The 20,992-nt window shown below is 41.7% G+C and overlaps 1 protein-coding gene across 2 annotated transcripts in view; it reads left to right on the top strand.

Moving 5' to 3' along the window:
• LOC145347014 (sodium/potassium-transporting ATPase subunit beta-1-interacting protein 3) overlaps positions 1-18,279 on the top strand; it is a 437,914-nt gene extending 419,635 nt beyond the window's left edge. For both annotated transcript variants that reach the window (XM_080194902.1, XM_080194903.1), the window contains exon 6: positions 14,924-18,279. In XM_080194902.1, coding sequence (XP_080051028.1) covers positions 14,924-14,937 — 14 coding nt within the window. In that variant the 3' untranslated portion in view covers positions 14,938-18,279. The remainder of the gene's footprint in view (positions 1-14,923) is intronic.
• The last annotated feature ends 2,713 nt before the right edge of the window (positions 18,280-20,992 follow it).

Below are 20,992 nucleotides of genomic sequence, written 5' to 3'. Positions count from 1 at the left end.
GTAACCTCTCCTATATTTCTCCATTCTCTGTAACATAACCTGGATTTGTGAATGGAATTATGATATCATTTCAATTAAGGAGACATGGTTAAAAGTTTGAATTTAAAATTTGCATCTTGTAAAATTGCAATTAGCACATCAGATGTACAAGTTTCATTTCAATCATTATAAAGGAGGGACAGGATCAGCAGCTTAACATTCCGGGATATCATTGTTTTAGACAGGACAGAAGGATGGGGGAGTTGCATTGCTGATTAGGGAGCAGATCACAGCTGTATTGAGGAGGACACGTTGACGGATTTTGTAGTGAGGCATTATGGGTGGAACTCGGAAATAAAAAGGTTGAGAACACAATGTTGGGAGTGTACTATATACCTCCCAACAGCCTGCAGGAGCCAGAGGGGCAGTTGTGTAGTCAGGTGTGAAAAAAGCAAGGTAGTTGTGATGGGTGATTTTAACTTCACCCACATTGACTGGGAATCCCTCATAGCCAGGGGCTTGGATGGAGAGCAATTTGTTGGATGTGCCCATGAGGGCTTTTTGAAACAGTAACAGTATACAGGTCTACACTTCTAAAGGTGGCAACACAGTATATTTTTGAAACAGTATGGGGGTGGGGGGTGGGGGGGGGGGGTTGCGGCAGGCAGGCAGCCATACTTGTATTGGGGAATGAGTCAGATCAGGTGATCGATGTTTCCACAATTCCATAAGATTTTGGGTAGTCTTGGATAAGAACAAGATTGTATCTAAATTAGACAGGGACTGGGGAATATGAATTGGGAGAGGCTATTTGCAGGTAAATCCATGACTGACATGTGGGAGGCTTTTAAAGGCCAGTGATTGAAGAGCAGGACAGGCATGTCCCCGCAAAAATGAAGGATGGAAATGGCAGGATTCGGGAACCACGGATGATGAGGGAAATTGTCAGTTTAGCCAAAAGGAAAAAGGAAGCATACAATAGGTCTAGCTATCTAAAAATTGACAAAGCCTTTGAGGTGTACAGTGAAAGTAGGAAGGAACTTAAACGTGGAAGTAAGAAGCCTAAAAGGGACCATGAAATGTCTTTAGCAAACAGAGGAAGGCCATGTCTCACCAACTTGATTGAGTTTTTTGAAGAGATGACAAACAAAATTGATGAGGGAAGGGCTGTGAACGTTGTTTATATGGACTTTGGTAAGGCATTTGACAAGGTCCCACATGGCAGACTGGTAGAAAAACTAAAATCAAATGGGATTTGGAGTAGGTTGGCTTGATGGATACAGAACTGGCTTGGTTATAGAAGACAGAGAATAGCGGTGGAAATGTGTTCCTCAGAAAAGAGATCTGTAGCTAGTGGTGTTCTGCAGGGATCAGTGCTGGGACTTCTGTTGTTTGTAGTAGATATAAATGATCCGGAGGAAAACGTGGGTGGTCTGATTAGTAAGTTTGCAGACGACATGAAGATTGCTGGAGTTGCTGATAGTGCTGGGGATTGTCAGAGGATCCAATAGGATATAGATAGATTGGAGACTTGGGCACAGAAGTGGCAAGTGGAATTTAATCTTGACAAATAGAACATAGAACATTACAGTGCAGTACAGGCCGTTTGGCCCTTGATGTTGCACCGACCAGTGGAACCAATCTAATGACCCTCTAACCTAAACTATTCCAATGTTATCCATATGCCTATCCACTGACCATGCGAACGCCCTTAAAGTTGGCGAGTCCACAACTGCTGCAGGCAGGGCATTCCACAACCTTACTACCCTCTGAGTAAAGAACCTACCTCTGACATCCATCCTATAATTACCACCCCTTAATTTAAAGCTATGTCCCCTTGTGTTAGCCATCACCATCCGAGGAAAAAGGCTCTCACTGTCCACGCTATGTAATCCTCTGATCATCTTGTATGCCTCAATCAGGTCACCTCGTAACCTTCTCTCTAACGAAAATAACCTCAAGTCCCTCAGCCTTTCCTCATAAGACCTTCCCACCGTACCAGGCGACATCCTAGTAAACCTCCTCTGCACCCCTTCCAATGCCTCCACATCTTTCTTATAATGCGGCGACCAGACCTGTACGCAATACTCCAAGTGTGGCTGCACCAGAGTTTTGTACAGTTGCAACATGACCTCACGGCTCTGAAATTCAATCCCTCTACTAATAAAAGCTAACACATCGTACGCCTTCTTAACAACCTTAACAACCTGGGTGCCAAATGTAAGGTGATACATTTTAGAGTATCAAATTTAGATGTGAATTGTACTGTAAATGGCAGAACCTTTAATAACATTAATAAATATCTCAGCGTACAGGTCTACACTTCTCTAAAGGTGGCAACACGGGTGGCCAAGATGATTAAAAAGACATATGGCGTACTTGTCTTCTTTGGCCAGGGCACTGAGTGCGGGAGTTGGGAAATCATGTTGCAGTTATATAAAACCTTGGCTAAGCTGCATTTGGAGTATTGCAGTTCTGATCACCACATTATCAGAAGGACCTGGAAGGTTTGGAGAGAGTGCAAAGAAGGTTCACCAGGATGTTGCTTGGTCCCGAGGATGTTGGCTATGAGGAGAGGTTGAATAAGCTAGGATTGTTTTAATTGGTGGCTGAAAGGAGACCCGATAGAGGTCTACAAAATAGTGAGAGGCATAAGCAGGGTGGATAATCAAAGGCTTTCTCCAAAGGTGGAAGTGTCAGTTACAAGGGGGCTCAGGTTCAAGGTGAGAGGGGGAAGGTTTAAGGGAGATGTGCAGGGAGTGATGGGCTGCCTGGAACACGCTGCCAGAGAAGCTGGTGGAAGCAGGCACATTGGCAACATTTAAAAGGCATTTGGATGGGGATATGAATAAGGTGGAAAGAGAGGGATACAGACCAAGTAAGGACAAAAGGTTTTTTTTAGATAGGGCATCATACTCGGCACAGGCTTGGAGGGTCAAAGGGCTTTTTGCAGAACATGCCATAAATTCAACACTAATTGACACTAAGGCCTGAAATTTTAGTCCCAGGTTAGAAAATTTCCTGGCTCTGCAAATTTCACCCAAGAAAAGGTGCTCGACAAGTTGGGATTTTTGTCCAGAGATGATGGGAATCCCTGGAAGTCGGGTTGTTACCACTGGAAAGAGTTTAGAGGCTGCTGGGTGATGAGGCAAGCTGACTGAAGGCCCAGCATTTATGCTCCAACATTTGTGTGCAAGACATTTTAGGAAGCAGTTAAACCAAAACAACCTTCCAGCCCTCATGTTTAATGAGTTTATGCATGTTTTATTTCTCCTGCTATGTACCAAACCTGGCAGCTCAGTGGGACCAATCTCCCAGTGGAAGCCAGATAATGATTGAAACCAAGGATTTGTGCCTCAGTGATAGGGTCATTAATAGGAAAGATAGCAACCACAACATAAACAAATGCACTTGATGATTTCCCCCACCAGTCTGAGAGGCCTACCAGCTCCAATCCTCATCATAAGGTTGTCTCCATATTGCAGCACCCTCACAATCTCCTTGCTGCCTTAGCAACACCCATTCTCTTGGAGGAACTACTGGTCTTCCAAAGCTGCAGCTTTCTGATTGGGCCTTAAGCCTCAGAAACCCACTGTCATCATTATTTGGATGTAACTTCTGTGGCAGTCTTTCTATTGGCTGCCTCCAGGAACATCTTGTAGGTTGTACCACACATGGACTATTAGGGTTAGGACCCACGTTTGTCCTCAATGGTAATATTCTGCTCTATGAGAGCAGGCAGCTATATTGAGCAAGTGTGAGAAAATGTGCAGAGGACCACTGATCATTGGGAAGTTTCAGAATTCCACCTCAGAGCTGGCAATGGCAATGCCAATGGCAGCTCTCCAGCAGTTTTGGACTAAGGTAAGTGGTGCTGGGTCAATTAGATATGGTTAGGGTTTTTTCAGAGTACTAAGCTGGCAGGCCCCAGCAAGGGAGGCAAGGGGCTGGAGTTTGAAAGGCCGGGGGGATGACTATCTGGGAGTGGTAACATCTTGGGTGGGGGTGTCCTCAGTTGAATCCATGTGGCCCATTAAAGAGGGACACCACCTCCAACCTGACATCAACCCGAGTAGGGAAACCTACCAGGCTGGCCACTTGACATGGGGCTCTTCTGCTGCCATTGAAAGCTGGCAGTGGTTGGATGAAGCCTTCCAGTGGGCATTAATTGTCCATTTATGGGAAGGTGGGTGAATTGCCCAAAGCTATCAACCCCACTTGGACAATTGTGATAGGGCAAGGTCAGGCAGGAAGGTGACTGACAGGAAACCCAGTGGATTTAATGAGCCCCCCTGCCCTCAAAGCCCTTGCCGGAGGGCCTGTAAATCCAGCACGTAGAATGATTCCAACACAGGGAAAGATCATTCATCTCTGAAAGAGCAACTCTACCCATTCCCCTTGGCCCTGGAATGTTTTTTCTCTTCAGATGTTTATCAGGTCACCTTAATCACAATTGAACTCACTCCCATCACACTCGCAGACAATGCATCACAGATGTTCACCACTCGCTACATAAAAAGGGTTTTCCTCAGATTGCCTTTGTTTCTTTAGCCAAATACTTTCAATTGACATCCTCTTACTCTTGACCCTTCTGTCAGTGGGAACAGTTTCCCCATATCCACTGCATGCACATCCTTCATGACATTGAACACCTGTCAAATCTCCTTTTGGAGTTCTTGGAGAACAATCTCTGTCTATCCAATCAATTCACATAACCCATCCTCATCTCTGGTACCATTCACATAAACCTTTACTGCTCGTAGGTTCAGCCTATCTCATCTCCTCCAAGGTGGCTCTTTTACTAGAGCCAGGGAAACACTGCTGTCCATCATAAATAATGGAATGGCTGTTAAAATGAAGCTAGGCACCCTCATTATAATATTTAAATAACTAATACTCCTCCTAGATTAAACTATTCAGCTGCCCCTTATTCGGCCTTTGTTTTAATTAGAAGTGGGCAGATTAGGTTCCTGTTTCAGATTTCTTGCATTTGAGTCGTAGAATCCCTCCAGTGCAGAAGAGGCCATTTGGCCCATCAGGTCTGCACAACTCTCTGTCAGAGTATCTTACCCAGGCCCCAACTTATCCCGTAACTCCACTCATTTCCCATGGTAATGCCCTAACCTACACATCTTGGGACACTGAGGGACAATTGTAGAAGGACGGATTAGTAAATTTGCTGATGACACCAAAGTTGGAGGAGTTGTAGACAGCGAGGATGGATGTTACAGTTTGCAGAGGGACATAGATAAGCTGCAGAGCTGGGCCGAGAGGTGGCAGATGGAGTTTAATACGGAAAAGTGTGAGGTGATTCACTTTGGTAAGAATAACAGGAGTACAGGATATAGGGCTAATGGAAGGACTCTTAGTAGTGTTGACGAGCAGAGAGATCTTGGGGTATATATACATAGCTCCCTGAAAGTTGGCACCCAGGCTGATAAGGTTGTCAAGAAGGTGTACGGTGTGTTAGCTTTTATTGGTAGCGTGATTGAATTTCGGAGCTGTAAGGTCATGTTACAACTGTACAAAACTCTGGTGCGGCCGCACTTGGAGTATTGCGTACAGCTCTGGTCGCCGCATTATAAGAAAGATGTGGAGGCATTGGAAAGGGTGCAGAGGAGGTTTACCAGGATGTTGACTGTATGGTGGGAAGGTCTTATGAGGAAAGTTTGAGGGACTTGAGGTTATTTTCATTGGAGAGAAGAAGGTTACGAGGTGACCTGATTGAGACATACAAGATGATCAAAGGATTGGATAGGGTGGACAGTGACAGCCTTTTACCTCGGATGGTGATGGCTAATATAAGGGGACATAGCTTTAAATTGAGGGGTGGTAATTATAGGACAGATGTCAGAGTTGGGTTCTTTACTCAGAGGGTAGTAAGGGCGTGGAATGCCCTGCCTACAGCAGTTGTGGACTCGCCAACTTTAAGGGCGTTCAAATGGTCAGTGGATAGGCATATGGATAACATTGGAATAGTTTAAGTTAGAGGGTCATTAGATTGGTTCCACTGGTCGGCGCAACATCGAGGGCCGAAGGGCCTGTACTGCGCTGTAATGTTCTATGTTCTAATTCAACACAGCCAATTAACCTAACTTGCACACCTTCAGATTGTGGGAGGAAACGGGAGCACCTGGAGGAAACCCACGCAGACACGGGGAGAACATGTAAACTCTACACAGATAGTCATCCGAGGCTGGAATTGAACCTGGGTCCATGGCACTGTGCCACCATGCCACTCTAGCACACCCTGCCCAAGCAAAGATTTTAATCTTTGAAACAATCCCATCCATTTTTGGGAACCTAACAGCTGCAGTGTGATAACAACTATTGACAGATATGGCTGTCACATTTTGCTTACTGGAAAATATTCCATTAGTAATAGTTGACCACTAAAGTTATTTCCATGAACTGAATGCAACTTTAGTATGTGATTTGTGTCAATGTTTAAAATGATGGTGGAGGCATTGCTCTGATGAAAAGGAAATAACAGGTAAATGTGAGCACTGTGAAAGTAGAAAATGAACAATGTTAAACTGGGCCAAAATAACGGATTACTAATTCTTTTGTCCTCCAGTGAGATTGAAGGGAACAGGATTATAAAAGGTCTTCAATTTTTTTATGTGATGCACCTGTCTGGAAAATGGATTTTCTTCACCTGACGTTATCCCTTATTTCAGCAAATCATTGTTTCTGAAAATTAGTAAATTGTTTTGCTGAGCAAAGTAGTATCTTAAGGGAAGAAATGATCAATACAACTGCTGACACTTTATTAAACTCTCATTTTCTGCAAATATGCTTTTTTATGAAATTCAAGTGAAAGTCTGCGTGAACATTACACTCTGCATGCCTTTATTTAGTCACTTTCCTGTCTTTACATGAAGATAGCAATATTCTTCTGCATGAAGTCACATGGTTAATTTTGGAAGTGAGACAGTTAGCATCAAACTTTAGGAGTGAACTTCAACTTTGGCAGGAAGCATAGTGTGGTCAACAATGTATCAAGCAACCTTGCACAATCTGGCTACTTTTCCTTTTCAGTGACTGTGATGGAAACATGACAGGATGTACAAATAGCACTCAATTCGCTCCTACCCATTTCATTCACCTGCCGAAGTTGAATTTCATTCTCTGTTTCTTGCTGACTTTGTGTGAAATTAAGACAGTGTAATTGTGTGGTCTGTAATAGTGTAACAACACAGTCATGTGGCCAATTGTGTGTGTGTGTGTGTGTATATATATATATATATATATATATATACAATTTAGTTGGTAAGTTACTTTCTATGTGGCAGAGTGTCTCTTTTCTGCCTTGCAAAGATATCATAATCCGACAACAAGGTGGAATTGTTAATATTTCTTAAATATTTTTCGTCAATATTTTAAACCCAACAAATTTGAGTTTAAGAAGCTTCCAGCAAACTAGCAGAGGAACAGTGAGGGGATTTGTGCTGAGGAATTGTTTTAAAAATGTAGTTTTCAAGGAAAGATTGTTTGTATACATGGATGGACTAACTTTTGAAAATATTATTGGGTGACTGGGATAATATAGTCATGACCAAGAGTGTTTCAGTGAACATGTAGAGCAACTAGAGCTGTTTTGCATTGCTAATAATATCCTTAAAGACCCTGATATTCCGGCTGTAAATCATGTGCTGGGGGAAAGGAAAAGGCTGATAACTGTGACTGAAGCAGTAATATTTGACACAGTTAAGAATTTTCTGTCCATTGTAAGCTAAAAGATACACTGCTGTCGGACATAAAAGATTGCGCAGCATCACAATCCCAAGCCATTGGAGATTGTAGAAAGCCATCAGTTTGGAATGAGGACGTATTGTGCTCTTAACGAAGCTGTCCATACATTGCAATATTGGAGAATATAAAAACAGAGCATTGTGGAACAGATTTGTAAGCAGTTTAAAATGTGAATGTGCCCACAGTAAGTTGCTGATATTGGCAAAGCTAACTTTAGATGTAACTTGCCAAACAACATTGTCCATGGTGGAGCATAACTTGAGAGTTAACAACTATCGGTCATCTTCTGAAGTAAATACACTTCAGCATATTAAGTAGCAGACTTGACGATAGAAGTGTCTTAAATGTTACTGTTTAGGACAACATTGGGCACAAAATTATTGTGGTGTTTGCAGGATTGCTTTTGCCTCCAGGCTGTGAAGGTTCAATAAAACTAAGAGCTTTATCCAGGAGATGTTAACACTTTTTTTGCTGCAATGTTACACTGCCCAGTTAACCATGCAAACAGCCGATGATGTTACACAAGCATTCTGTTGAAGTGCCCCTGTTCAACTGTAAGGCTGCTGGTAAGGCATCACTTAGATACTTTAAATACACAACAATTACCCATTCTGAGGATTGAATGCTACAGCTGTACGAAGGGTCCATGGCACGACATATCGAAATAATGTAATCATGGCAAACACTGGCTGAAGGAAAGGGTACTTGTCAGTGAGGTGATGTTTGTGACTTTACAATGCAAAGCTCAAGGTTGTCCAGTAGAAATTCACAGGACAACATGGTCAAAGTACAGTTGGATGGAGCTGCATGGTTTTTTCTTCTCTGAGTATTTGTTGGCAAAAGTCAAAAACTATGTCTACTTTTAATATTGCACTTTGATGCAACTGTGCCATCCAGTGGTTTAGCGCATCATCAGCATGTATTCACAGTCATGCTTATGGCACTGTCTACGGTGCAGCATAATGTGTGATACTAGCATCTTTCCCTTCCTGCTTTGAGTTGTAATAACATTTTACAGTTCATATTTTAGTAATTGACACATCTGTACTATGAATATGTATAAGTGCTACTTCTTGCCTTGAGTTTAAACAACTAACAATCTTCCATATCAGAAGACAATATTTTCTTTCTTTCTTTCTTTATGGTGATTTATCTTTGTTATATTCAGCTCATGTTAGATCTGCCCACGGCGCTGATGATGTTTAATCAAGGTGGTGACTAAGCAGGTGCCTGTGCTACCTTTTTAAGGAGGTTAACACCTCTTCAGGTGGTACATGTTAGATGGAACAAGATTTATATGCAGTAGTTTTCTTTGGCACAGGGCACACCAGGAAATAATTCCATGCCCTTTACTTATCCTCAACTTATCAAATTCCCTATGTCTTTCTACATGGAGCGCCAACAAGTGCTGTGTTCCGGTAAAGCAGAGTTAGAGGAAAGTGGATCATAGGAGTAAAGCAGAGGAAGCATATTTAAAGTAGCATTTAAATACACATAGCCCATTTGACACAGGATTCTCCCAGCTTCTGGGACTTCCGACCTTTGGATATGGCGTGAAAATCTTTAATGGTCTCCACTGGCAGAGATCAGACCCAATGGCCACATCAGGGGAAAAGGACAGGGGGTGTTCAGAGGCTCTTGAAGCCTCCAGGTGATTGGCAACATGGCTGGGCAGTGTCCATGGAGCAATGCCCACCTGACACACTGGCACTGCCCACCAGGCCCCATCAGTGCCATTTGGGTGCTGCCAGTGTGCTGTGGGCAATGCCAAGGGGCATGAGTGGGGGGGGAATATGATGGGGGGGACAGTGCCAGTAGGGATCATGTAAGGGGGTGCGATGCAACGGTAGATCGTGCAGGAGAGACGCATGAAGGGGGTCATGATTTGGAGGCATGTTAGGGGTTATAATGGGGACACATTTTGGGCTCATGGTGGAGGGCTTTCAGGGAGTTGGGCATGGGAACCCTTCAGGAAGGCCTCAATGCCCTGATGCCAGTAACCCGTTTGGGGAGGGCGTGAGGGAACATGCCTGCCGATAGTGGGGAGAAGGGTGGGTTCTGATGAGTGTGTAAGGAGGAAGGCAGTCTCCCAGTGCACTATGTGAAATAGCGTCTGAGCCTCTGCAGCCAGGCTCAGTATTGTATGTACACGCACATGTGCACATACACACGCGCACACACTGCATAGGGCAAGAATACTTGATTACTACATAGGCTCTGAGGTAAACTAGTTACAAACATCAACTTTACATTGAAAACCCTTATCACAAACTCTATTCATTCAAATCTGGTGATCTCCTATGATTTCAATATATCATAGGAAGAAACAACTTGCATTTATATAGCCTCTTTAAATTCCACATGATGTCTTAAATTACTTCACAGCCACTGAATTACTTGTAGTGTTCATTAGACAATTGTGACAGCCATTTGTGCAGTGCAAATTTCCACAAACGACAAGGAGATGATGGCCAGAATTCTCCGCCATTCACTGCTGCAGGATTCTCTGGATCCTGCAGCAGCGCACCCCTGCCTGCAGTTTTCCAGGCTGTGTGGGGTGACATCAATGGGAAATCCTATTGACAGCGGTGGGACTAGTGAATCAGGCCACTAGTGAGAGAGCTCTCCTTCCTTCATTTCTTTGAAATAGTATCATAAGATTTTCTACATCTACTTTACCAAGCAGAAGAGGCCTCAGTTTAAGCTCTAATTCATTGGATTGTTAGCCTAGACTATATCAGCATGTCCTGTAATGGGGCTTGGACTAATGATTTCTGATTTAGGCAATAGTTGCTTTAACAATCAAACTGACACATTCAGCACCATTGCTTGTTTAGCTTAATGGTTTCGTTTCCACTCTGGGTGCAGTTGGGAAATTGTGCCTAAGGTGATCTTGGAATTTTTTCTGCCCTCCCTTTTCCGTTAAATTAATTAGCATTATTACAAATATAAAATCTTCCACAAAGCAGCACAATAGGACAGTTTTTAACAACATAGCTGTTCCTTCTTTTCCATTTCCAGTAAAAGCTATTTACTGATGATTTAAAACTGGCATTGAACCAGCTGAAAGTAGATTTATCAGCAATGATCAGTATTTGTAAACAGGATGTCCTGCCCTCTACCTGTGAGCAAGCTGGTTGAAAATTACTCGATGTTTCAATAAAAAAAATTAACTGAGCAGTTTAGTCTCACTGCTGCACAGATTTTGAGTAACTAAAAAAACTGTTTGATTTGAAAAGTTTTAGGAACATGCCCCTTCTCCAAGGAAGTGAGTGCCATTTGAAGAGTCCTTCCAAACTAGTGCAATCCACACAATTTGTGTCATTTCACCTTTGGGTTGTTCAGAGTTTTGTAAATAGGAACCGATCCAGAAAAATCGAAACTTGAGCCCAGATAAAAGATCACAGAGAACACAAATGTAAGTGCTTTTGAATGTAGCTCAAAAATGTCCTGGCCTTTTGCCTTGAATAGTCCGATTCTGGTTGGAGTGCTGATTTGACTAGCACATAAAGCAAAAACCCAACCACCACCTATATATATAATGGTGGACAAAAACTTCAGTGAGCAGTGATGCCAAATCAGGAAACCCCTATTGAAACCCCAGCCTCAAAGAAAAGTTCAGAATGGTTTCAGCGAGAACCAAGATCCAACTTGACAGTTAAATTAGCAGAGAAACAAATATGCCACCTTGCCAAATGTGCCTCTGACCGACACAGAGACAGTGAATTACTGTGGCCTTTTACAATCCTAGACAAGGTATCCCTCTCAAATGAAGAAGCAACAATCTCTCTACAGAAAGGAATAATCTCTAGAAGCACTGACTCTTCTTGGGTTATTGTTTCATGACCACTGGCAGCCTTCCAGCACATTGCCCCAAGAGATCATTTTTAGTATATTACTAAAGGCATTGAGAGTCAGCAAACTATTGAACCATCATAGTCAAGCAGGATCATTTTCCTAGTCTGATATCAATTCATATGCATGCTTTTGCAGGAGTCATTACACAGTGATTAAAGGAGGTTGGAAGGGTTATTACAAACTGTCTTTCACAACCTCAGGATGCCTTTCCAACCAAGGAAGTATTTTTGAAGTGCAGTTGCTGTTGTCATGTAAGATATCATTGATCTCACGAATGGCATAGTGGTATTGTCACTCGACTAGTAATTTAGAGACCCAAGGTAATGCTCTGGGGACCTGGGATTGAATCCCACCATTCCAAATGGTGAAATTTGAATTCAATAACAATTTAGAATTAAAAGTCTAATGATGACTATGAAACCATTGTCGCTAAACACCCATCTGGTTCACTAAAGCCCTTTAGGGAAGGAAATCTGTCGTCTTTACCTGGTCCAGCCTACATGTGATTCCAGATCCACAGCAATGTGGTTGACTGTTAAATACCCTCAGGGATAATAATAAATACTGGCCCAGCCCAGCAACATTGCCACCCTATGAATGAATTTAAAAAAAAATCAGCTGGCTTTTTTTGTATTCTTCAAGGGATGTGAGATTCATTGCATTCTGCTGTTGCTGCTGATGGTCCACAGTACCTCATGGATGTCTAGTCTTGAGTTGCTAGATCTGTCTGAAGTCTATCCCATTTAGCACAGTGGTAATGCCACACAACACAATGGAGGATATCCTCAACATGAATACTGGACTTTGTCTCCACAAGGACTGTAAGGTGGTGACTCCTACTGATACTGTCATGAACAGATGCATCTGTGTCTGGTAGGTTAACGAGGATGAAGTCAAGCATGTTTTTCCCTCTTGTTCGTTCCCTCACCATCTGCTGCAGATCCAGTCTATCAGCCATGTCCTTTAGGACTCAACCAGCTTGGTCTGTGATGGTACAATTGAACCACTCTTGGCAGTGGATATTGATTTCCCCACAGTGCTCCCTCAAAGGGTGTTCAACGTGGAAGAGTACTGATTCATCAGCTGAGAGGGGAGTGATACATGATAATCAGCAGGAGGTCACTTTGCTCATGTTTGAACTGATGCCATGAGAGGTTATGGGGTCCAGAGCTGATACTTAGGACTTCCAGAGCAACTGTCTCCTGACTGTATATAACTGTGCCATCACCTTAGCTGGGTATGTCCTGCCATTGGGACAAAGCATACCCAGGAATGGTGATGGTGGTGTCTAGGACATTATCTGTAGGGTATATGTAGAAACATGCAAGGAAAATAGAAACAGGAGTGGGCCATTTGGTTCTTCGAGCCTGCTCCGCCATTCATTATGATCATGGCTGATCATCAGATTCAATGCCCTGATTCCACCTTTCCTCCCCCCATATCCCTTAGCAACAAGAGCTATATTTAATTCCTCCTTGGAGTCAGAGAACATTTAGGCCTCAACTACATTCTGTGATAGTGAATTACATACGTCCACTGCCCTCTGGGTAAAGAAAGTTCTCCTCACCTCAATCTGAAAATGTTTACTCCTTATCATCAAACGATGACCCCTATTTCGGGACTTCCCCAACATCAGGAACATTTTTTCTCAATAAGCTCTGTCTAATCACGTTAGAATTTTATAAGTGTCTCTGAGATCTTCTCTCACTCTTCTAAACTCCAGTGAAGTCCTAATCAACTTCGGCTCTCTTCAGATAACAGTCCTGCCATCCCAGAAATCAGTCTTTGCTGCACTCCCTCTATAGCAAGAATATCCTTTCTCAGATAAGGACACCAAAACTGCACACGATACTCTGGGTGTGGCCTCAACAATGCCCAATACAATTGCAGTAAAACATCCCTTTTCCTATACTCAAATCTTCTCACTATGAAGGCCACATACCATTTGCCTTCTTTACTGCCCGCTGTACCTGCACACTTACTCCTAGTGACTGATGCATGAGGACACCAAGATCACTGAGTATCCACCTCTCTTAATTTTATGTCTTCCTATTTTTGCCACCAAAGTGAATAACCCCACATTCATCCACATTGTACTGTATCTGCCATGCCCACTCACTCAGCCTGTACAAATCACATTTAAGCAACTCTGCCTCCTCCTCACACCTCACCCTCCCACCCAACTTTGTATCATCTGCAAATTTGGAGAACATGCATTTAGTTCCTTTGTCCAAATCGTTAATGTATAATGTGAACAATTGGGGTCCTAGCACAGAACCCCTCTAGTTACTGACTGCCAATCGGAAAATTACCCATTTATTCTAACGCTCTGCCTCCTGTCTGCTTAGTAAGAGGTCTCACAACACCAGGTTGGAGTCCAACCAGTTTATTTGATAGTAACGATAGTGAGATTATATCAAATAAACTGGTTGGACTCTAACCGGGTGTTGTGAGACTTCTTACTGTGTTTACCCAGTCCAACGCTGGCATCTCTACATCCTGTCTGCTTACCAGCTTTCTATCCATTTCAGGTCACTACTCACAGTCCCATGCACTTTAAATAGTAATCTGCTATGTGAGACCTCGTTGAAAGCCTCCTGAAAGTCTAAATAAGCCACGTCCACCAGTTCTCTCTGGTCAACTCTACTAGTTACACCCCCAAAGAATTCCATTAGATTTGTCAAGCATGGCTTCCCTTTCATAAATCATATGACTTTGTCTGATTATACCCCTGCCTTCCAAATGCTGTGCTATGACGTTCTTGATAATGGATGCTAGCAACTTCCCTAATACTGACATAAGGCTCACTGGTCTATTGTTTCCTGTTTTTGCTCTGCCTCCTTTTTTACATAGTCATTCTGACAGAATTATACTATCAGGCTGTTTCTTGACTAGTCTGTGCATTAGCACAGCCCTTTTGGCACAAGCCCTCAGATGTAAGTAAAGGGGACTTTGCAGGGTTGATGTGGCTGGATGTGCTATTGTCGTTTCCAGTGGCTAGGTCAATACTGGGTGGTCCTCTTGCATTCCCTCAGCAGAGGCCAGAGATCAATTCTGTAATATTTTTGTTTTGTATGAACTCATAACTATATCATGCATTGTACTTACCCACCAAACTATTTGGCAAAGCCCAGCAATCAATCATAATAGAGATTTATAATTGAACGTTTGCATTGATATGACTTCAGGTTCCTTTCTTTCATGTATAAAGAAACATATTCAGACATTTTCTGGTGAAGCAGCTAATGCTGTCAAGGCATGATTCATAAAATCTGAAAGCAACATTGTTTATTTTGCCACATACTGATTTTTTTGTCTTCATCTCTTCTAGGTCGAAGTAAATGACAGACAACAAATGATCATGGATGGATAGGCCATCGACATAGATGTATTTCAAACTGCAGTTCTGAGAAAAGACAAAATGTTGTAGGTGATATCAAGCATGGGCAGGTACGCCCATAAAACAAATCCTCTCTGACCAAAACTCAATTCAAGGACTAATTTTTAGGCATATCCAAGTTGATTATGAAATACTTGGTTCTGATTACTGACTGTTTCTTGTCCTTTGCTGTACAATAATGGTATCTTGTATGCAGCGTCTAGTTAAAGTATGTACACTGTAGCAAACAGTGAATTCAGTACAGTCAAGTGATTTGTTTCAGGTAAAATTCACTGTGAAACAGAAAAGAAACACACTGGACTTGTGCTGAGGAGTAAATCAGTCCCTCTGATGGTAGCAACTGTTTCTCTGTAGAATATTTAAATGAGTCTGTTTTCAACTTGTACAAAAATACTTTTTTATGGATTTATGAAGCATTCTTAACACATTTGTAAGATAATGCTAGCACCCCAGTATTTTGTAGTCTTGTGAATGTTACAAACATTTTACGTGAAACACCTTTTAGGCATTCTATGGATTATAGATTAGGTGATTAAAAGAAACCTTTTATTCTCATTATTGCTGTGTTCCACTGACTGAAGTAGTTGAAATCTTTGTCATGGTCTTCTGTTGACTAGAGCATGTGGCATGATTGTAATAGCCAAGTTGATAAGTTCAGTCGACATCATTCTACATTCTTAGAAGGAACCTGGCAGCTTTATAAGTCCCTGTATAGTCTGGACCCACAGAATTTATAGCCTTCACATGGTGCCCACCAAATCACCCAGAGGCAGCATACTGCTACACTCTAGGGTCTAGAGGTTTGATTGTGCCCAGAAAGAGGCACTCGGAGCATAGGGCAGCATACATCTGTTTACATTGGTTCAGCAATCACTGGCTTCCGACCAGCACTACTCTCACTGCTCATTAACTTTGTGGCTGCTTGGAGCTTCTGAAACCAATTTTCTTCACCTCTACTTTAAAAGCACTCAGATATTGATTGTGAGAACAGTACTCATCAGGATTCTGGCACTGTTGGGTGTATTGGAAAGGAGGGATGATTCTTGAAGCCCTCTTCGATCAGCTGTCTGCTCAGAATTCTGGCAGAAAATAGTACTGTGGCTAATGATGCTCTTCCATTTCATTCTTTTTAGTGATGGTAGGCAGCATGTTGAGATGATCAAAAGTCAGGAAATGTACAGAGGCATGTGGAAGTTTTCCTTGAGATTACCATTGTTCTACTCCATGTCTGGTGGCACTAATAGCTCATGAGATCAGACTGTGTCTGCAGACTGCATTTGGGTCAAGATTTCTGACAGGAGTTATGAGTCACATCCAAAGGAAGTATCTCTTGTAGCCAAGTAACTGAATCTACTGCAGCATGGAATGACCGCAGACAAAGGTTAAGGACAACTGTGCTCTTGACAGTTGTAGACATTGCGGTCCATGCCTGGGTTTGAGGCCTAAGTTGTGGCTACAGCAGATGATGTAGTTCATTACCCTTCTAAAGTGAAGCAGTGACATTGAGGCAGTGCTACTCTGTGAAGTTGATAAGTGCCCCCTGAAGACCCACAGTGGGCTGGACTGGCACGCAGCTCCCTCTTCCTCCTTCCTCTTCTCACAGTCATTTCTGTTCTTGCCTGATTTCTTGGCTGTTACTGTTCATCTCCCAGCCCCAAAGACAGATTGACTAGACCAGCAATTGCTGGAAGGAACTGCAGAATAGGCAAACCTAAAACAATCCAATACAATTAACACAAAAATTGTTCCCTGAAGTCAGAATCACTTGTAGAATGGAGAAAATGGCAAAGAGAAAGTTTAATCATTAACTATCAACACAGGGCTATTAAACCATCTAATGCTTATGGAATCAGTAAATCCATTAAGTACAATTTTGCAATGTTCCTGATGACTGTTTGTGTTAAAATTTGCGAGGGAAGTTTATCACTGATGAGTAAAGCATTTCAGCACACCATTCCAAACATAAAAATACACCCACATATGAATTAGGAGTAGGTCATTCAGCCCCTCAAACCTGCTCTGCCATTTGCTATGAGCATGGCCGATCTGATTGTGATTTAACTAAACTTTCCTTTCTGCTCCCTATACCATTGATAACTTTGTCGATCATCAAACGCACCCTAAAACTATTCAATGGTCTCGACTTCACTGGGAGAAGACAATTATACCAACTAATGATCCTTTGAGGAAGAAACAATCGCTCCTCATCCCTGTCTTAAATGGCAAATCGCACATTTTTAAACTAGCTCTAGTCTCTCTTATAAGGGCAAACATCCTTTCAATATCCACCCTGTCAAGCCTCTCAAGATCTTATATGTTTCAATAAAATCATCTCTCATTCTTCTAAACTCCAACAGATATGGACCTAGCCTTTCCTCATAAGATAACCCCTTGGTCCCAGGAATCAGATGTGTGAACCTTCTCTGAACTGCTTCCAATCAATTATACAATTTTTTTTAAAGGAAAGAGCCCAAAACTGCTCTAGATGTGGTCTCAATAACTCCCTGTGCTCCCTGTACTTCCTGTAGCAAAATCTTTTTACTTTTATATTCCATTTGCCTTCATAAATGACAACATTCCATTTGCCTTCCTAATCGCATGCTGTACCTGCAGATTAGCTTTCTGAGATTCATGTACCAGGACTTCCAGGTCCCTCTGTACTACAGAATTCTGCAACATCTCTCCATTTAAATAATGCTGCTTTTCTACTCTTCCTGCCAAAGTGAACAAGTTCATATTTTTTTCTCATTGTGGTCCATCTGCTGAATTTTTGCCCATATACTTCACCTGTCTATATCCCTTTGCAGATTCCTTATGTCCTCCTCACAACTTACTCTGTTACCTATCTTTGTGTCATCGGCAAATTTAGTAACCGCACGTTTGATCCCATCACCCAAGTCATTTACGAAGAACAGTACCGCAGAGGAAGCGGCCCTTTGGCCCCCCCCAACCATGTGCTGATCATGATGCACTAACTAAACTAAAAGAAGCTCTACTGCCTTTAAAAGTATAGATTATAAATAGTAAATCATCTAACACTAATGTAATGAAATGATGCAATTGCATTTCTAGCTCAAAGTTTCAATTTGAAAATGGCATTAATGTTTTGGGAATAACATTGATATTATAGACTAGAAATGACTTTTGGTGAAATTAGCAGATGGCTAATTAATATGGTAATGAGATTTGCCATGTGCTATTGTGCCAGGGTATCAAATAAATCCCCATTAATATTAACAATGATGTCTAGCTTGATGCTTTGTGGATGGTGGGAGGGACTAATTAGGGAAAGACATAGTAAATAATCTCACAACACCAGGTTAAAGTCCAACAGGTTTATTTGGTAGCACAAGCTTTCAGAGTGCTTCCCCTTCATCAGGTGACTTGATGAAGGAGCAGCACTTTGAAAGCTCATGCTGCCAAATAAACCTATTGGGCTTTAACCTGGCATTGTGAAGCTATTTACTCTGCCTGCCCCAGTCCAACTCTGTCAACTCCATCTAATGAAGGAAAAGAAGCAAGAAGGAAGGAATTAAGACAAAGCTTATAGTTCCATTGAAGCAGATTTTAATCTTTTGAATATCATTTTATTTTACACAAATTCTAAAATATGGTACATTGTATATTTGAGGCAGTGGAGTTCAAATGAATAAGTTTTCTGGTATTGGCCTTTGTCCACATTTGCAAAGACAAGAAAAGTAACTAATGATATCAGCAAAACATAATTTCTGGAAATATTTTCTCTAGAGAACCTTTACTTCCTATCTTACTAGTAAATACATTATTAACAATATGGCTTGACAACTTCAGAGACCTCAAGACCCAGAGTGGAGAGCTGGGGAGCATGCTTGTGGTCAGATTTTGTCCATCCCATTTTTAGCTCTATCCATTTTTTTGCTGGTGGGAGATGTGCTGAACAAATCCGTCACAACCTCCATACAAAGAGATTGGGCAACTCCTAGGTTGCCCTGGAAAGTCAGCCGTGTATGTCTTCCTAAGGAATTCTCACTGGCTGAAAGCTAGCAAGTGTAGTGTTGAGGCCTTCTGAAGGGACCTAAATCATTTCCAATTTCCTGAAGCAGTAACGTATTGTGATCTAAGGAAGGACAGTCTTGAGGCCTTTCCATCCTTGCTTTCACTCTTGGAGCAGCGTGAAGCTACTCAGATTTATTGGTCTTCTATCAGCACAGGTACTGCCCACACCGACATGCAGATGACCCCAGGTCTGGACTGCTGCACCCAGACAACCTAAGGTTTCACCCCTGCTGAACTCTGCTGGCAGAGCTGGATGCCTAATGTTTGGCACTGCCATCTTTTATTTTGCTGTGTATTGTTCTAAATCAAGCGACTATATGACAAACTTGTTTCTGTAGTCATATATAGAAATGGCTTTTAGAAATTTGGAGGCTGGAATTGCTTTTGTTTCAAAAGATCTATGAAACTGCTAAGTTTCTACTAATTACAAATGTATAGTGTTACTAATGCAACAGATACATGTACACTGATGGTAACCTTTGGATACTGGACGTCTTGCGTAAATCTCTTCAATAAAGCACATTTTGTGTAACTTTTTTAACATGAACTTATATACATATCTGCACATTCTTGTGTATTGAGGATGTTAATGATAGAGAAACTATGTAAACAGTATTTATTTATCTAGAAAGTCCATTATCCTAGGTATCATGTTAAAAGCCAGTGTGGATGGTAAATATTTTGTGTTGTTTAAAATGATTAAATTGTACATTGGATTACATGCTAATTGTAAGCATTTTCCTCCTTTCTACAACTTGATTCCTAAATTACTCTATACATACAGATTTTAAGCCAGTTTAGTCATTGCAACTGATTTGATCTATGTAATGTTGTGTCTTTCATTTGGGAGACACACATGGACATAGAAGTAAATACACTTTAATAGCACTTAATTTGCTGTGAAGTACTTTGATACACTTTGAGCATGAAACATGCTATATAAATGCAATAATTTTCCACTTGTTACTCAATTAAGGAAGTAACATTGTATGATTTTCCTGATCAAAAACAATGGGTTCAATATTGAAAGAGCTAGTTACTGAATGTGAATCTTCACATGTATAAGACTGAAAAAAAAATCTATGAATAGGACTTGCTACTGCATTGATTGATAAATCAATTTCTATTGCTTTTCTTCTGATAATGAATTCCAATATTGCAAAGATTGCAGATTCATCTGAAAAGCAAAACCTTCTCTAAAGTTGAAAGCTGCATTAATTGCCTAATGTCAGTACATCCTGGGGAGAAAGCCCCTCTTACAGTTCTGAAATGCTAAACCCAAGATCTGGAGACATGGGTTCAAATCCCACCATGGCGTATAATGGAATTTAAATCAATCAGCAAAACAACCTGGAAATCAAAGTTTAATAACGACCATGAAACCATTGCGTATTGTCACAAAATGCAACTGTTTCATGACTATCCTTTAAGGAAGGGAATCTGCTGTAGTCATATGGTCTGGCCTACATGTGACTCCAGACCCACAGCAATGTGATTGATCCTTAAATATTCTGTAAAATGAGCCACTTAGTTGAAACACAATAGTTAGAAAGTATAAAAAATGAAACTGGATGACCACCAGCATTGACATAAGCATTGGTACAAACAATGGCAAACTCAGCTCTGTCAACCCTGCGAAGTCCTCCTTGCTTAACTCTGGTGGATTGTATCAAATTTGAGAGAGCTGTCCCACAGACTAGTTAAAAAACAGCTTGAAAAAGTCATAATCACCAAATCATATCTTACAGAAATGTCCCTGATGCTACCATCCCTGGTTGTGTCTTATCTCACCAGCAGGACAGGCCCAACAGAGGAGGTGACACTATGATATACAGTTGGGAGGGAGATGCCCTGGGAATCCTGAACATCAACTCTGGACTCCATGAAGTCTCATGGCATCAGATCTAACCTCGGCAAGGAAACCTCCTGCCAATTACCACGTACTGTTCCCGCTCTATTGATGAA

The sequence above is a fragment of the Carcharhinus amblyrhynchos genome, chromosome 8, assembly GCF_965287045.1.
Source record: "Carcharhinus amblyrhynchos chromosome 8, sCarAmb.v2.hapA, whole genome shotgun sequence".
In the NCBI taxonomy this organism is placed as follows: domain Eukaryota; kingdom Metazoa; phylum Chordata; class Chondrichthyes; order Carcharhiniformes; family Carcharhinidae; genus Carcharhinus; species Carcharhinus amblyrhynchos.
This window is presented reverse-complemented; position numbering and strand designations above follow the sequence as displayed.